Source organism: Lycorma delicatula, chromosome 4, assembly GCF_047948215.1.
Source record: "Lycorma delicatula isolate Av1 chromosome 4, ASM4794821v1, whole genome shotgun sequence".
NCBI classification, from domain to species: Eukaryota; Metazoa; Arthropoda; class Insecta; order Hemiptera; family Fulgoridae; genus Lycorma; species Lycorma delicatula.
Genome location: NC_134458.1, coordinates 59,074,794 through 59,094,574, shown reverse-complemented (window position 1 = coordinate 59,094,574; position 19,781 = coordinate 59,074,794). Strand labels below are relative to the sequence as shown.

The window sequence follows — 19,781 nt, the reverse complement described above, 5'->3', positions numbered from 1 at the left end:
ATATGTTATCATCTTATGCTGATCTCATAAGGTCATACAATAATTTTATCATAATTAAATTAATCAGAAGAGCTCTTGATGAAACTAACAATGTAATATACTTTACATCTTAAATGAATTAATCATAAAATGTTTAACTTTGTCTTAGTTACATCATTTAGTGAAGATAAGTTGGCCTTGAGAGGAACAATCATTCCTCAAGTCTACATCAGTCTTTCTAAAAGACTGTCCCTATTCTTTGCTAGTGTTCATTAAAAAACAAACTTTAACCGAGGATTAGAACTACTGAAAGTGAAATAAATATGCTGATAGAATGAGAGGATGATGTTTTTAATACTACTTTCTAACCCACAGCCTTTGAAGAACATTATTATTATATTTTTGTGCAGGAACTTGACCTGATGTCCAGTGCCAGTACATACTTTTGGCAGGATCAAGTTCCCTGTCAACATGATGGGTTCCACTGCATCAAGGCTAAGTCTGTGAGAAAAGACACTTGGAAGGTTGACAATGTGCTAAAACACAACAAGCTTATGTTCTGTATCCTCAATTTCCTCCAGCATTTTGACCGAGTTGCACTTCACCATATCAGTTGCTATCTTTTCCAGTTACATACTCTAGCTCACATGTGACTTTTTTGGCATTAGAAATTAGCCATGTTGATAATTCCACTGAAAAAGGAACTACATAACTTTGAAAGTTCCCCTAAAGAAAAATATTCATTTAATTTGAAAGCTAATGGTTCATAAGTTTTAATAATTCTAAATTGCTACTGCATTTTGTCCTGCTTATCAACAAATAAAAGGTTGTTAGTATCACATTAGGTAATAATACTAACAGAACATGTTAGAACAGTCATCACTAGTGAAGTTCTTAGGTGTACTGATTAATCATGCCTCTCTTGGAATGACCATGTACATTATGTTTGCAAAAAATAGTTTAATCTTGCTGTTAATATCAAAGCTTTTTTTTATGATAAATTGATCAGAACAAGTTAGTTTTTAAATTTAAACTAATTAGACAAAACTTTACAATTTTACAGTTAAAATTTTATGTATAATTTTAAATTATTTCTTTTTAGCAATTACAGGCTAATGCCTAACTGCAACTGTTTATGACAGATGAATTTTGTTGCTTGTGAAAAAAATCCAGCCTCATCAGACTCAACCCAGGATGTTCAGGATGAAAGCCAGATATGTTTCCTCTCCAGTACAGAGATCAGCATTACATGTATGATCAGTAGTCTCATGGTATGATCAGTATATATATATATATATATATATATATATATATATATATATATATATATATTTGCTAAGTAGTGCAGTATATTTAGTGAAAAAAGTGGAGTGATGATATATCTAGAAAGTTACATTATGCAGCACCCTTCATATTATAATATGAATGTCTTGGCTCCTTGAAAGTTTCTTACCAGCACATCTACTTCATAGGTATGTAGAACAACAGTTAGAAATGATTAAACTCTAAACACATCGACCACAGAACATGCACAATATATATATATATATAGTGAGGTGGGCTATAAACATCATGTGTTGTCAGGTCTAGTGTGTGATTTTAATATCGCTTCTAGAAACAACTTCCTACCTAGTTGAATCCATACTTGTTAGCTTGCCTCAGTTTGTATGAAACAAGAGTAGGGATGTTCATTTTGCGTTTAGACCTATTTATCCACTCAAAGATTTAATAGGCTTGTGTTTTTTTGTGTAATATGTTATATATGAATTTATTCTTACTGAAACATTATAAAATATGACTGCTTTCTGCTTTTTTTTTAATTATAGAATATGTGAAAATACTCAAAATTTCCTATGTAAAAACAACTGCTAGATAAATAATTTAAAGATTACTTACCACAAAATTGTTTTATTTTTTTTTGGAATTGACTTTTGTTGGTACTACATTCAGTCTATCAGAATAAAAATATTTATGATATTAGCAACAGCAAATTATAATTGTTTAAAACCATTGGGTGAATAAATTAGTTCAACCAAAATTTCAACTGTTCAAAATGGATATTGTGCATTAATTACATGGTTATATAATTCTCCAGCTGAGATGGATCATATACCATGTGTGTGTTATTTTTATTTAAAATTCTTAAGAATATAAATTGTGTAAAAGCAGAAAGCAATATTAGTACAAAAAACACAAAGAAATAATCTGTATCCAGGTTGACTTATATGAATAGTCAATGTGTTAAAGGCCCTCCCTATAGTTTTTCACACAATTCAGAATTTTTTTTCTTAAATTCTAATTAAAAATAAAATAATTAAATTATTGCATCTAATTTTTATAAACTTACATCTTCAGACTTTAAAAAAGCTTTATAGTTGTTCATTTATATGAACAACTATATATCAATGACAATCAATTAATTTAGACAGCTTCTGCACTCTGCTACAATGAACATTCACAATAAATCAAATCTAAAATATTATATATTATAGTATTCAATTAAGTTGCAAAAAGATCAGCTGACTGTTTTAATCTGAAATGTTTACTTTAATTTTTTATTGCTTATGATGATGGAGGGTACGCTTAAGAAATGTTGTGATATGTAAGTTACAAATAATATAAATCTAATCAATAGCAGCAAAATAGATAAAATAAGGAGAGTGAATAATTATTTCTAATAAATAAATTTGTAAAGCTGTAAAATACAATTTTCTAAACACTTTGAATGTGTTTCGTTATCAGACTATAATGAAAGAATATTATCATTATCTAGAAAAGTCAGGCTAAAGTGTAATATGTGTATTTACTATTTTCTTACACAATTACCACTCAAAACGTTATTTATACTAAAATAGTAATCTAAAAAATATGAGCACAGCGTTATGAGCAACTTTGATGTGCTCATAACACAATATATATGTATTTATTGGCAAGAGCAAGTGATGGTCTATGAAAAATAGTTTGCTATGCAATGTAAGTCAATTATAAAAGTAACAAACATAATTATTGCAAATGTATTTAACTCACATTTTTGGTCAAAAGTGAGTTTTGTAAATCCTCTAGTTGATTCTGAGTATTTAGGTTGGATTTAGATGGATCCTTGTTCCATATGGAGTAGTATTAAATTATACCACTATAAAAAATATTATATATTTTAGCAATTTTTTTTTTTTTATTTTACTTTGTATTTATTATTAAATCTGTAATTAATTTAAATCATATAACAGTTACATATGAAAAATATTGTTACATATTTTGGAATTTAAAAAAAAAATTGGCATTACTATTTCTGAACTTTTCTGGAATTGCATTGAGCTTAGAATTTAGCTTTTCTTTTAGTGATAAAATTGAAAGCTATTTTATTTTATTCTTTGGCGTTTTTTTATACTTTAGCAATTATATCCTGCAGACCAAATAGAGCTACTTACCTCCCCATTCTTTATGACAGAAATGAATTTATAGTGTATGAAAAATGCTAAGCCAGGTCAGGATTTGAACCCAAAACTTTCTATATCATACCATTCTGCAAGTTGGCAAAGTTATCATAAAACAAATCAAATGACAATATTTTGGCATATTTGAACAAGAATTGTATCTTTAAATTTACCTTCTACGTACGTGATAAAGGATTAAAACTGTTCCCACGTTTAAAATACCTCATTTTGAAAAACAAAAAAAATTTCAAGTAGATTGGTACAATAAAACAGAAAATTTCATAGAACTGTGATTTTAAGGGTGAGGTATTACTTCCTCACCATCTGATAAGATTAGAAAGAACTCAATCAAATCATTCAGAATTTTATTACATAGTTACTTTTTTTTGTTTTTTAGCACTTGCAGATGGGAAGATCAATACAGGAATCCAGGAAGTTCAGTTATTTTACCAATAGTAACATTATAGTGCTGCTTTGTATTATAAATCTAATGTGTCTATGAGGAAACGTGGTAACTCTCCATTTTTTTTTAATTGTAACCTACTCATTTGCAAATTAATGAATTTATCTCCCAAAGGACATTTCATTAAGCTAATTTATCAGCTCCAAAAGGCGTTTAGAAGAATAAATTCCACTATTTGAAATCGAGTCTATAATAATTTAAAAATATACTGTACTACTACTACAATTTATAACAATTGGGAAAATATTCGAAGTTGAACCCGTACAACAGAAAAAAGTGCATACGGTAAGCTACCAAATCCGCTGGATCATTTTAAATTCTTGGAGGTTTCGTAATAGTAATGTATTGTAGACTGCGCTATAGTCGACACATTTAAAAATCATGATATTTTGTCAGCTGATTCTGCTGTATTGATGTTTTGCAAACGCCGTTTGTTTCAGATTGGTTGTTGTTCGCTGTTTGGTTAGTTTTATAAGTTATTAAGTGTTTAAATTAAATTCGAATTAGGATCAAATTACACTCTTAAGTAAGTTTACTAAAACGATTTGCTTCATGTCTCGTGTGTTTTGCAACTGCGTAAGTGTAAAATTTAACTAATATTCGTTGAGTTGTCAGGTTGTTAATGTTTGTATTGGCTTTATTGATTTGTAAACTTTGTATACGTAATGTGCAGAAAGGAAAAAATGTATATACTGAGAACTTGTGTTCATATTCCGAAAATTTGTTGTTTTCATGGAAGTAAAGTGCATTCTGTTTTACCAGAATTTACTTCCACAACATTAAAAACATTTGTATTGTGTTGAAAAATAATTTTCTTGAAAGAATATGATCTAAAACTAAACCGATTCTGAAATAATTTGCATAGGTTTCTGCGGAACTGCTCCTTTTACAGAAGAAATTTTTGACAAATATTTTAGTATTTTTGATTGTGTAATTATTTTAATCAGTGATATGACTAGTCATATCATTTGTTTTTGGCATTTTAATGATAATATGAAGGACACCACAATTGTGCTAATCTCTTATGCTGTTATTTTTCCAATAAAATTGAATTATCTTCACAAACAACAAAGTATTGTTAACATTTGATTTGTTTTTATGATGACCTTGATATATACAATTATATAAGTCAATCTACTTTCATAGTAATTTGTATATTTTAATTACAAGTTGAACCATATTTTATTTGTTGTAAAGTAGCTTTTTGAATGTAGAATGTGTTTTTTTTTCAGAACATTACTAATTTCATCTGTGGTGAAGTACTGTAGTTTTCATCAAAATTAAGACCCATTTATATATTAACATGACCTCTCAACCTCTTGGCCTGATTATAGTCTACATGAGTATTTCCAGCTCATTGTGACCTCAGGCTTCTGTAACAGACTTTCTAAGGTAATGATATTTTTCATATTATGCCTTGCGTAATTGTTAAATAGATATTAACATGTTTTTTTTTCTTTTTTACTATGCTCCTTTTTCACATTTATATTGTTAGTTTGATTGGCAAAAAGTTTTCTTGTTTCTGAGTTTACTGTCATGGTATTACTAATTGTTTACCACTACACTTTAATTTGTTATCAAGCTCTTATTAATCATCCATCTGCTCATAAAAGTATTCAGCTGCTGATGCTCCAGTTTACTCAGTGTGTTGTAGCTGTTGTATCATACTAATGCATCATTATTATTGATAGAGTAATATGTTAATGCTTTCAGTAACGAGTAGAGTAGTGATGAGACACAATGAATAGTTGAATTTACTTCAGTTTCATGTTTTCTGTCTGTTTTTCTAGGAAATTTCAATTTATTTATATGCATGGTTATATATTTGTATACTTCCTAATTTTATAAAAATCACTTTATTGATTTGAGAATTTTATGTAGTAAATTAAATTTAATTGAATTTAAAATTAATGTTTCATATAAAATTATTTTTTTACAAGTTAACTTTGCTTATAAATTCCCTAAGATCACATGTAGAATGTAGGTGGTGGAGATAGTACCAGTACTAGAAGATTGTATTCAAACAGTGGAGGCAATGATGCAAAAATGCTTAAATTACCTAATATGCTCAATTACATCAATTATTTGATACGCTTGATTACCTAATTGAACCACACAAATTAAATGTAACTGCATAGTAGAACCTTTAGTTCATGTATTCCTGGGTTTAGATTTATTTAGTGAGCTTGTTCTGTATGAAATGGTATGTTTTATTCAACAAATAACATTACTTTTTTAAATTTATGAAAATGTGTTTTTTATAATTTAAGATGTATTTTTTTGTCATCTTCATTTTTTTTTTTTTAATTTTTATACACTACTAAAGAGGCACCAGGATAAAAGTAAGCCAAAAAATAGTGAGGTTTAAAATAGAGAATCTAACGTACGTACATTTAATGATATGCCAAAACTTTAACATTCGTAATCGATGTGACATGATTGTTGTGTCATAAATTAATATCAAAAACCTGTATTTGTCAAAGCTCAATGATTGATTTTTCTACAGAAAATCAAACAAGTGAATATGAAATAACATGTGACAGTTGTAATATTTTTAGAAATGCCAAACAAAATACATTTACCAAAAAAAAAATTTATTTTTACAAATTATGTAATATATTATTAAATTACAACTTTAACAAATCATGACATCTTACCTATAAAAATTACAGGTACTTACGTATTAACGCCACCGCAGCTACAGCTTTATTTAAAAACAAAGTAGTCAATCGGATTTTGTTGGAAAATGAACAGTCTCTTTATTAATTTTAATAAATGGTTACTTATATTTATTATTTTATAAATATAATTTAACCAAACTTAACCTACGCTTGCTTCGCTCGCTAACCTTGACTAATTAACAGGAGTGTTTTGATTATTTAAATAATAAATAATTGCAATAATTACTGAATTTATTAAATAAATACTCAAAAAATTACGGTGTTAATTAGTCAAGGTTAGTGAGCGAAGCGAGCGTAAGTTAAGTTTGATTAAATTATATTTATAAAATAAATAAATATAAATAACCATTTATTAAAATTAATAAAGAGACTGTTCATTTTCCACCAAAATCCGATTGACTACTTTGTTTTTAAATAAAGCTGTAGCTGCGGTGGCGTTAATACGTAAGTACCAAATTAAACTACATTAATTATTTTATGAATTTTAAATCCCTACATATTTGTAAAAAGAAAATATTGGTAAATGAGTTCAGTAAATTCAAAATTTATAAGGCTTTTAAGAATAAATATAACAAGAATCTAATACTAAATAACCATCTTAATTTTTATCGAGCGTATATATTACAGCTATAGATACTGTTTCACTCCTATAAGGCTTATATTACATAATAAATGTAAACAATAATAAATTAAAATGAGATATCCAAAGGATGCACGTCTAAAATTTATGTAACATTAATATTGTGAAATGTGGTATAATTATTAATATATTTATTTTATGTACAGTTATTTATTTTCAATATTCAGTCATATCAAATGAGTGAAATCTTGTGATAATTCATCATAACTCAGAAACATATAACTACCAGTGATGAAAAAATAAAATCACATGAAAATAAGGAAGTCAAAATTTGAATTATTCATTATACATTGATATGATATTGAATATTTGTGATTATATATGATTGCACAATTATAATCTGTGATTATCTCAAATAATAATCTGTTTTTAGTTTAGCTTATGACCATTGTGATAGGTTTCACCACCTCATTAATTTAATTAGTGAAATTTTTTTCATATAGTAAGTCCTTAAACTGATTGAATTGTTTAATAATAATTTTAGATCTGATGTAAAGTGTCGGTAAAAATTTATTTAACTAACAATATAATTTAAAAAATTGTACAAAGACAGGCTTAAATTTCTTAATTAATAGCTTTTGATTTATTGTTATCAGACTGTGATGTGCAAACAAGGTTGCACATCACAATAACACCACCTATATGTAAACATATATGCGAGTTTATTTTTTTGAAACCCACCTGTGTGTGTGTGTGTGTGTGTGTGTGTGTGCATGCGCGCACATGAATGTGTATGAGTTTTTAATGTTCCTAACCAAAATTGTCAAAATGGTTTATTTCAGTATGAAGTTTGAAAAAAATCATAACTTATTTATAACCAAATTAAATTGAAATTTTTATATACATAAAATTTATATGATTGATCAACTTTTTTTGCTGACTACTACACTTCTTCAGTTAATAATCTATTCTTTGCTTATTTACTTCGTTTTTTCTAGGTATATGATTTGAGTTAGTATAAATCATCTACAACTTGTAGTTTTTTTTTTTTCAGTCAGGTCCCCATTAGTTTATACAATCTGTATTTTTAAATTGTGGTATGTACGTATTGTCTAACATTTAGAGAGCTGCATATTGTTTTTCATATTCTGTTTGATATATAAAAGAATGGATACTCTATTTTCCTCATATTAAACAGTCTTCTTGACGTATTTTTCCTGAATTTGAAATTTTACCATTGTTAGTTTTCTTTTTTTTTTCAATTTTCAGGTTACATAAAACATAGAAATGGGTCAGAGAAGAGATAAATTATCGGTGCCTATAATACATCATGATTTGCGTCAAGAAGAAACTACTGTTCAGATAGCCATTGCTTTTGATTATTTGAATGAAGCTGTGAAAAGTGTATTTAATCGAGTTAACAGTAATATTAGCAATAACAAAATTAGACTGTCTAAACTTCAACATAGGTGTCAAATTGTTAAAATAAAAGTGGAAAAGCTCTCAGGAACTAATAAGGCTACTAAGGTAAAAAAAATTATTAGGGTATTAATAACAATAATTCTGTTATCTTGTAAAATAAAAGTTGTAATATAAGGAGTATTGTTTTAGGACTTTTTTTTATATTAAAATAAATTCTAGACTGTATGTATTTATTTTATGTGATATCTACTGTCACAAAAGAAATTTATAAAGTGTTTACATACTGTATTGAACATGTTAACTGCCTTTTTGTCATTTGACAAAGAAAATCTGAACAAGCTAGAATTTTATACTGTGATCTGTATGCTTGTTGGATCAATTAATGAGAAATAGGAGGCCTGGCGTACCAGTAGGCATCTTAGCCACCAGTCTGACTTTTTGTGCAACCCAAAGATAGGAAATGATGTCACAGGGAACTAGGATGCTGACTCCGCTACCATGGCACTTCTCCAAGAAAGAAGGAATCATGGGTAAGGAATAGGAAGGAGCTAGCATAGGTAGTCCCAGAGGGACTGCCTCTGATGAAAGTAGTTTACTCTCTTGCTTGGAACACAGTGTGGGTGCATGTTACTTAAACCTATAAGGAAGAATAAACAATAATTGATTTGCAAGATGTTAAATGTTTCAACTGGCTCTCACTGGAACTTGTGCATGTGTTTGTCTCTTGAGTAAAATATGGAAGTTACTGTAAATCTTATTTTGGATTTTTATCTATCAAAATTAGATGGTCCATAAAAGATTTTTGATATTTCATGTAACAGAAAATTTTTGTATCACATTTTGTTATAGGTTTAATATTGAGGGTTTTTTGTTAAGTCTTTTAGATTACCTGTAAAAAAATCTTGTGAAAAAATGGAAGTAATTTTAAGATATATTCCGAGGTGAAAAATAAAGAAAATAATCATATAATTATAAAACTGTAAGTGCTTCATTTTCAAATTATAGCTAGCAAAAAACTTTGCCCTGATTTCTGCTCCGACAGTAAAATGAAACTACTGAATTTCTTGGGACACAAATGGTGGAGAAAATATTGGTGATTTTGTATGTTTTTAATCAAGGAAATTAAAAAAAAAGTTTTCCTCGATTATATCTCCATTCATTTTTGAGAAAACGGTAGAAGACAGAAACAACTTTTTTTTTAGATTGGTGTAAATTTTTTTGTTAAATAATCACTGGTGTTAGATAAATCATGGACTACTGACAGTCATTTTTTCAAGTAAGATGCAGTGAGGAAATTGTGGCATTTTTTTCACATGAGTTAGCAAAGTGATTGCCAACCAATGCAAATTAGTGATCTACTTAATATGTAGGAATTCCCTACAACTGCCATTATTAATACCACAAACATGCGTCCTCATTTCTTTCTATATACACATCAAAGCCAGTATTTAATAAATTTAGTACCATAACAAAAATTATTTATTAAATGTAGATTTTATAGTTAATGATTAAAAGAATAGACCATCTATACGGAATCAGATGTGATTCAAAATACTGTTATTCAACAATATTCCAGTTGAGGGACTTAAATACTATAGTGTCTAACACTGGTGTGCACTGCATTTTGTGAGAAAAATTATAATTGCCTGCTCGCTAATAATTTATTATTTTTCTCATTCATAAAGAAAATGAATGGAATAAACGTTAACCATACTTTCTATAATCTTCAACAAATGTCATTATGATATTGTCTCATGATGTTTTCTTTCAAGCTTGCTCATGTTGTTACACCTATGTACATGTGTACTCAAACTTACTTCACTGCCTTGCATGAATACAGTTGCCTAGTAACAGCAATAAGTATCTGCCTAATTAAAATAAACCACCAGCAATAATATAAACTGTCACCATTGAAAAAAGAACAATACCAGTCATTTGGTTGGTCAGAAAGACAGTTGAAAACATTTTGAAACAAGCTTTCATTTGAAACGTTTCAGTGTTAAATTTTTTTTTTCAGTGTTTCCTTACAAAAGTTGGAGTTTCAAATTAATATCACTGCTGACCATCATAGACAAGAACATGGAACATGTAATTTTTTTTATCTCAGTTGTATTGCTGTAAAACATTTCTGGTTAAATATCTAGAGCTATTTGTTTGGTTGAATAATCTGGATTTTTTAATTGCGATTCTTATGTATGAGTATAAAGTTTTATGATTTTACTAATTATGATTATTTAGTTTGTATTTCATTTCTTTTTTGTAACATTGTGACAAAAATATATTTACCACAGATAAGGGGAAATTTTGATAAGGCAAGTTAATTTTCTACTATTTAAATTATGAGATTTCATAACTTTAAAGCAAAAAAATAGTTTTATTTTTTTATTCTATGTGTTTTTGTTTTTTATTTTGTTTATATTAAAAAAAATTGGGTTAGTTAAGTAGAATTAACCTATTCATTTTGTTTGATAATTTTTAATATCAATTTAATATTACAATAAATTCTAACTTAAATGTTGCTATAAATTAGTGAGATAGAAATTATTGAACGGAGTAAAAAGAGATTAATTTTTCATTTCCAAGGTAATTGACTGGTAAGGATAGCTGTAACAACTGGATTGCATTCAGTTTCAGTACTACAAGTTCAGTTGAAAAACAATTTTTTAGTAAAGTTTTGTACCATTGTGTAAAAAATGTGAACATAATTCCTAACTGAAGGTGACACATTATTCGCCTTCTTAATCTGTGCTTATATCAAGTTACATTATTAGTTTATTTTTTTACATTAAAATTATTATGTTTACTGTTAGCAGGTTAACAGTCATTAAGGATGTTGAAATTGGAGTTTTTGTAATCTGATTTCTCATAGGCATTTAACATTCATTACTTATATTTCCTATTTGTTTCAAAGAAAAAAAAGTACAGGTAAATGCAGTAATTGTATAACTTGGGATATTTTGTTTTTAGGTATTTTCATGTACAAAATACCCAGCATCTGATGTATTAAAGGATTATGAATCCTCATTTCCATATCCAGATTCAAAGTCATCAATAAATGAATCAGAAATAACAATAAAAGCTCCTATTGTAACTCATTCATTGCAGGTTAGTACAGTCATTTGTAAAGAACTATTAGTATAAAATAAATTGCTGTTTCTGTCTAGCAGTTCGGTTAAATAAAAATTAAGAAAACATGAGAGTGTCATGAAAAACTAATTGTATGACATTGTGTCTTCCCCCCTCTCTATGTCTCACTGTGTGTATATATATATATATATATGTGTGTGTGTGTGTGTGTGTGTGTGTGTGTGTGTGTCTAAGAAAGACATTCCAGTGCTGGACAGCAAAATTTCAAAATATAAAACATAATTTTGAATAACATGACAAACAATTAAAAGAATTTATTTTAATATAATAGATATAGAATCTAATACCAACTGAAGAACTACCATGATAACACCATGAAAACTAATTATTGGAAACAATTAGTTACCTAGGTTATCAGAAAAGTTTTGAGCTTAACATAGTATTTTTTTCTGTCAAATATAGTTTTATTCTTCAACAAAGTTTTCTTTCAAGTCAATATACTTTTTCCAGCGATGCTCTAACCTCTTTAACTCTTCCAAATAGTAGCTGGCATCTTCGCAAAATAGGCTTTTACGCATGTGAAAACCTCCTTGTCCAATGCAAATCTCTTCCTCCAAGCAAAACTTTAAGGTTAGGAAACAAGAAAGATCGCTTGGGGCCAGATCTGGTGAATATGGTGAGTGGTCAACCAATTCAAAGTACAGTTCGTGAATTTTGGCCATGGCGATTGTCAAAGTGTGAGCAGGTGCATTGTCCTGACAGAAAAGCACTTTCTTCTTCAAATGTGGTCGTTTTTTTGCAATTTCTGCGTTCAGCTTGTCAAGTAATGATGCATAATACTGTCCCATTATTGTTTTACTTTTTTGAAGATAATTGATGAACAAAATTCCATTACTGTCCCAAAAAAAGGTCACCATCACCTTCCCAGCTGATGAACCGTCTTTTTCAGAACAAGTTCACCCTTTGCAGTCCACTGTTTTGACTGTTGTTTCATCTCAGGAGTGTAGTGATAGATCCATGTTTCATCTGCAGCTATGAATTGATGCAAAAAATTTGACTCGTTTTGCTTAAATTGCTCCAGCAGTACCTTGGAAATGTTCATTCAAATGCGTTTTTGGTCAAAAGTGAGCAAACATGGCACCCAACACACGGATAGCTTACACATATCCAATTCTTCAGTTAATATATGACATACACATTCTTTCGATATGCCCATAGCCTCTGCTATCTCTCAAACCTTAATTTGTTGGTTGTCCAATACCATTTGGTGAAATTTTTCGATGATGTTGGTGGTGATTGTAGTTTTTGGCCATCATGAATGCTCGTCATCAACCAAGCTGGTACGACCATGTTTAAATTCAGCTGTCCATCTTTTCACGGTGGCAAATGATAGGACAGAGTCTCCGTAATCAGCGAACAACTCATTTTTAATTTGCATAGGCATGTTGCCTTTCAAATGCAACTGTTTAATCATGACACAATATTCAATTTTTTCCATTTTCACAAAATGGATTTTCACAATTTTACGACTTACTCAAATGATTTTCAAACAACTGAGCATCCAAAATGGCTGAAATTAGAGTCAGTACCTTTCAAAGCATGCGCTAATACATTCCTTAACTTTTGTTGATGAGTGTTGTCATCTTCATTTTGAGGCTCAAAACTTTTCAGACAACCCTCATAATATGGTAGGTTGAACTAATCTAATTATTGTGTATTATATTTCATATAGATATATATATTTTATACTGGATGCTTCATGGTTTTTCTGTATTATACCCCATAACTCAACGAGTATTTTCCTTATTTATTTGTTGCAAAGTAAAATTGTTCCAGTGAAATATCAGCCTTTATTTATTTTGAAGATTTTGTTAATATTTTCTTCAAAAATGTAAAATTTTAACTTAATTTTGTTTCTGTTATCAATTTCATTTGATTGATATGATAAACTTCTTCATTCCCTCTTGTTCTTTTCCAATCTCTTAGCCACTCTCTACTTTCTCAATTTGTCATCCTTTCTTTTATCTAATTGTTATCGGGTCGGCCATAGCTGTGGGCCTCTAATTTAACTTTGTCTCTATCAATCTCAAAAACTTTCTTTAGTTGTTTTTTCTGGCATTTTTTATTTCTGTATTTTTTCCTCTTGGTTTTCCTATTGTTATTAAATTAAAACATTTCTTTTGCTATTTCTATATTTTACATTTCTAAAAGAACCTTAACAATCTTAGCTAATGCAGCCAAAATTGCATTCCCATCGTCATCTTCATTTGTTAAAATGAAACTGTATTATTTCTACTTACAAAACTTTTTAGTAGACTGGAATTATTATATTGTTGAAATAGTTGAAGTAAATCAATGAACTATGAAGTATCTTATTTGTTACCTTTGGTACCATGCATAACACCTCAAGGCAATTAAGTATGCTACACATTTTAATGCTGTAATTTGTATTAAGTAGGATGTTATCAAGCACATGAAAATTATACTTTAGTAATTGACAGTCCACACCAACAAAAAATATTTATATCCTCTTGATTTCCAGTTGTTCTGCTTAGGTTAGATTTGTTTAAAAATTTTGAAATTCAGTAAAAGAATATAAGATATATAATTTACACTATTGACTCGAATTAATTTTTTGTAACTTATATTTCATCATTGTTTATCAGTGATAGTGCAATCACATCTATACTCTCAAAAAAAATGTCTGATTTACAGTCATTTTATTTTTATTTTACCTGATTTTATAAGCTCTGTTAATCTACTGTATGATAATTTTGAATTAGATTCTGAATTTTATACAGCCTTACTGAAGGGCTTAACAACAAACGTTATGTTCATCAAATTTATATTACAATCAATTACCAAAGCTATTTAACTAAGATAAGGTATTCATTGTAACACTGAATACTATAGATATAATCAGGATGATACATTCGCTCTACAGCTAGTATGTAAATTCTCTTTAACCCTGTTAAACCCAGTTAGAACAACTTTTTGTTGTATTTATGGTTCTCGCACAATGTGGCAACTATACTCACATCTATTCTGTTTTATCTACCCTTATCTCCTCTTAGTTTTCTTAAAATTACAAGTAAAATATATTTTATATGAAACAAGTTTTTCAAATACATAAGATACAGAAATAAATGAAGTTACTTGACCTTGACCAGATAGATTTTGACACAGTAGACAGATCTGTTATAAATTTTCTGAGAAAATATCATCGGACCTTTCTTTCTTTTTCTATTTACATTATCTAATTTTTTTCAATCACAGTTACAAATAATAAAAATTAATCTAAAAGCTAAATACTTATCAAATATACGCATTCACCATATAACTGCAAGCAGTTCTGTATTCAGCATTCTAAAACAAAACAGTGTTGTGTCTTCATAGGTTTAGCTGATCAAAGAATTACAACAGGTTACATTTAGTTAATTTTGTTTTTATTTAAAATTAAATAATTTTTTTATTATTTTGTGGTAAGAGATTTTAATAGATATGTAATTTTGTTAATATAATAATGTTGTACTCATTTTATACTAATAGTGATACACTTCACTTGTTAGCAGAAAATTCAATAATTGACAATTTCAAATTTAATCAAACTTTATATTTTCATGTTTTATTTGTATGAATTCATATCGACTACATAAGGTCAATTTCTCAAATACGGTTACCACTGATATATTTAATAAATTATTAAAAATATTAAAAAATTAAAATCCAGCTTGCCAGCAAATTAAATGTGACTCCAGATTTTTGGTTTACTTCAAAACCATCATCAGGAGTTAAAATACTATTCATTCTAATTTAATTATATTTAATTTTTTAACTTAATTATAATAGTTTAACTCCTGATGATGATGGAAAGATCTCAAGCCACACTTAATTTGATGGTGACGTAGATTTTCATTTTTTAATATTTTTAGTGATTTATATAAGTTCATATTGATATGTTGATGATGTCTGCTAGTGTGTTATTTTAACATATTTATTTTTTTATTTTTTTTCTCTTTTAATGTCCTGATAATCAATGCACTGCTCGTAAAGAGCGCACATATAATCTTAAATATCTTTAACTTTATATAGTTGGAAAAACGAAAATATTTGTTATAAGTTTCAGAACTTATTATGTAAAATTTCTACACGTGCTTTTATGGCATGCTTGTTTTTAGTTTAAAGAGTTTAAAAATTGATATAAGATGTATCTTATAAAGATAACAAGAGATACTAAAAATTGAAAAACACTACTGCTAAAAAAATACATTCCTGACAAATACTGCTCTTTAATATAGGATAATTGAAGAGCATGTGTTTGTGACAATTTGTTTTTTTTTCAAACCTTTTAAATCTATTTAAACATATATATGCATATTATACAGCCTATGATGCTCCTGGTAACATAAGAATTCCAACTTGTCATAAATCTAAATCAATTTAGATGTATTTGAAAAAATTGAAAAATCTATCAGTTGAATGAGTCGTTTTTTAATAACTCGCATCTCAATGCTTCATTCTAAATGATTTGGAAACCTTGTATCTCATACATGAAGTAAGAGTTATTCAAAAACAACTCATTCATCTAATAGATTTTTCAATTTTTTAATATTTATTTAAACATATGTATGTATATACGTATTTACGCAACCTATAATACTGCATTTACGCAACCTATAATACTGCCGGTAACATAAGGATTCCAGCACAGGGTCATACATCTAAATCAGTTCAGCCATTGAGCTGCTATGGTGGAACAAACTTACATACATACCCCCTAAATACATTATACTCCTTTTTAGGCAGTCTTGTAAGTAAAAGAAAGGGATTATTAGTTAATACTTAGCAACAAAATTGTGGAGCAAAGAGGACCAATGGTGGTGCACCGGATGACTGCACACGGCTCCTTCCATGACTCTCTCCTGCTAATAGCAGTCTGTTGTCAATTAATTTACAGATTATTTAACTTCATTTCTAAGCGTATATTATTTTATATTTGTATTTTTATTTATTTTTTAATTTTATTTATAAAAGAAAGGGATTATTAGTTAATATTTAGCAGTAAAAAGAAAATGCTTACATGATCAAACATACTGCCTGTCAAAAAATCATATGATTTTTTTTCTTAAATGTTTATAAATAATAAGTAGGAAGAAACAACACCAATAAATAAGAGCAAGAAGAAAGAACATGCTTATATAATCGAACATACTGCCCATCAAAAAATCATAAGATTTTCTCTTAAATGTTTATAAACAATAAATAACAACAGTAATAACAATTATATAATAAATTTATAAATTTTACTACCATAATTCATTCATTCAATATCGTAGCAGATCTTAAATCACAACTATTTTCGATACTGAAAATACTATTGATTATCGATTTTGGATTGTATATATAGTTTTTTGTGGCAATTAAACATACATATTTATATAGCCTGTGACACCCCGTAACATAAGGATTCGAACGCAGGGTCATACATCTAAATCAGTTTGGCCATTGAGCTACTACGATGGAACATACATACATGCATACACCCTAAAAACATCACATTTCTTTTCAAGTAGTCGTGTAAAAATACAAAATTTTATGAACTTAAATTTTTAAAAAGCTTTAAATTTTCAAAAATCAAAGTATAGCTTGAAATAATGCTGAAACTTTACAAAAAGTTTATAAATAAATTTAATTTTTTTTTTAATTTTTGAGTGGGTGGTGGTGGTGGCTAAGTACAATGTGTGGAAAAAAGTAATGTAGGAACACTAAACTAGGTCATGGGTGATGTGGTGCGAGCTGTTTGGTTTGTTTAGATTGCTTGCATTAAAAGGGTTAAATGAAGTTATTGCAGCTCCTACTGTATTCTTTAGATATTCATGATTTTTTTATATTTTTGTTTTAATTGTGATATAGATAAAATTTTCATTATAATAGGTCCACTAAAAGATGCATGCTATACACCCGTATAATAAGCAATACTTTGTACATAAATGTTCTGTTCTGTTGTAAATTTGGTTGATATTTGTTAATAAATAAATAGACATTTTTAACAATTTACTTGATAGGAAATTGTTTTCCAGTACAGTGAGACGATGAATGAGTTTTTTCACTCTTTAAGCAAGGAAATACAAAATAAAACAATTTAAAGAACAAGATCCATTTCATTTCTTTGTCACAAGTTTCCATTTTCCATTTAATATATTCCTCTTTAACTTCATAGAAATGAGTAATTTTTTCCCCATTATGACAGTTTCAAGTTAATATAATGTTCAGTTAAGAAAGGTTTCAATGTATTGTGCAGTAGTAATGTAAGTAAGTACACTTAAAAAAATATTCATTAATTCTAGTGCCAAAGCTACAATAAAGATAATCTGAAAAGGCCAAGGCAGTTTCAGTTTCCCAGTTTTAAAATTTTATATTTTAGTCTGTTTTTAAAGTCAGTTCAATTTACAGGTACCATATTTTGAAGTTTATGAATATAATAAGAATCACATTCAAATTCAAGTCATTTACTCTTAGAGAAACAAGAAAAAAAATTGATATACAACCATCTACAATACTATTTTTTTTTTTTTTTTTTGTTTTTTTTTACGTTTTATAGACTATAAAAGTACAAGAAAAACCTACATTTTTATAACAAAATTTTACAGGCGAAGTTCAGCTCTTAAAACACTGTGTGGTTAAATTAAATTTACTGTTACCAAATTTATTATTATCCCCAAAAGTTGTGTTGTATACCATTTTAAAGGCTATTTAATTTCCTCCATAACCAGTTAATGCAAATTAATTAGTTTGAATTTCAAAGGAACTATGTGATAAATATCACATAACATTAATATCAATTGATAAATATTTACATGATATTACTACGTGTAGTATTACTTTTTTGTTGTCTTCAGTCATTTGACTGGTTTGATGCAGCTCTCCAAGATTCCTTATCTAGTGCTAGTCGTTTCATTTCGATATACCCCCTACATCCTACATCCCTTAGAATTTTTTTTACATACTTCAAACATTGTCTGCTTGCACAATTTTTTCCTTCTACCTGTCCCTCCAATATTAAAGCAACTATTCCAGGATGCCTTAATATGTGGCCTATAAGTGTGTCTCTTCTTTTAACTGTATTTTTCCAAATGCTTCTTTCTTCATCTATTTGCCACAACACCTCTTCATTTGTCACTTTATCCACCCTACTGAGTTTTAAAATTCTCCTATAGCACCACATTTCAAAAGCTTCTAATCTTTTCTTCTCAGGTACTCTGATCGTCCAAGTTTCACTTCCATATAAAACTACGCTCCAAACATATACTTTCAAAAATATTTTCCTGACATTTAAATTAATTTTTGATGTAAACAAATTATATTTCTGACTGAAGACTCGTTTTGCCTATGCTATTCGACATTTTATATCGCTCCTGCTTTGTCCATCTTTAGTAATTCTACTTCCCAAATAACAAAATTCTTCTACCTCCATAATCTTTTCTCCTCCTGTTGTTGCATTTAGTGGTCCATCTTCATTATTTCTACTACATTTCATTAATTTCGTTTTGTTCTTGTTTATTTTCATGCGGTAGTTCTTGCTTTTCCATGCTTTTCATTAATTCTTCTAAATCTTTTTTACTCTCAGCTAGAATTACTATATCATCAGCAAATCGTAACATCTTTATCTTTTCACCTTGTACTGTTACTCCGGATCTAAATTGTTCTTTAACATCATTAACTGGTAGTTCTATGTAAAGATTAAAAAGTAACGGGGATAGGGAACATCCTTGTCAGACACCCTTTCTTATTATGACTTCTTTCTTATGTTCTTCAATTATTACTGTTGCTGTTTGGTTCCTGTAAATGTTAGCAATTGTTCTTCTATCTCTGTATTTGAACCCTAATTTTTTTAAAATGCTGAACATCTTATTCCAGTGTACGTTATCCTTTTTAACATTCTCCCATTCGTCTACATTTTCTACCTTATCTTTTTTACTCCGACCTCTTGCAATGTTCTCCTCAAAAATCTCCTTTACCTCCTCTTCCTCAAGCTTCTCTAAATTCCACCGATTCATCTGACACCTTTTCTTCAGGTTTTTAAACCCCAATCCACATTTCATTATCACTAAATTATGATTGCTATCAATGTCTGC

General features: G+C 28.5%; 1 protein-coding gene across 5 annotated transcripts in view; it reads left to right on the top strand.

The window, feature by feature from the left end:
• Window positions 1–4,221: 4,221 nt before the first annotated feature.
• Window positions 4,222–19,781, top strand: part of wash (WASH complex subunit washout) — a 46,304-nt gene continuing 30,744 nt past the window's right edge. Inside the window, exons 1-4 of one of the 5 annotated variants that reach the window (XM_075363050.1) lie at window positions 4,222–4,338; window positions 5,109–5,268; window positions 8,407–8,664; window positions 11,527–11,664. In XM_075363050.1, the coding sequence (XP_075219165.1) occupies window positions 8,425–8,664; window positions 11,527–11,664 (378 nt within the window). In that variant the 5' untranslated portion in view covers window positions 4,222–4,338; window positions 5,109–5,268; window positions 8,407–8,424. Of the gene's footprint in view, window positions 4,453–5,108; window positions 5,269–8,406; window positions 8,665–11,526; window positions 11,665–19,781 lie in introns of all 5 variants that reach the window. The other 4 variants (XM_075363049.1, XM_075363047.1, XM_075363052.1 and 1 more) reach the window with 4 other exon arrangements.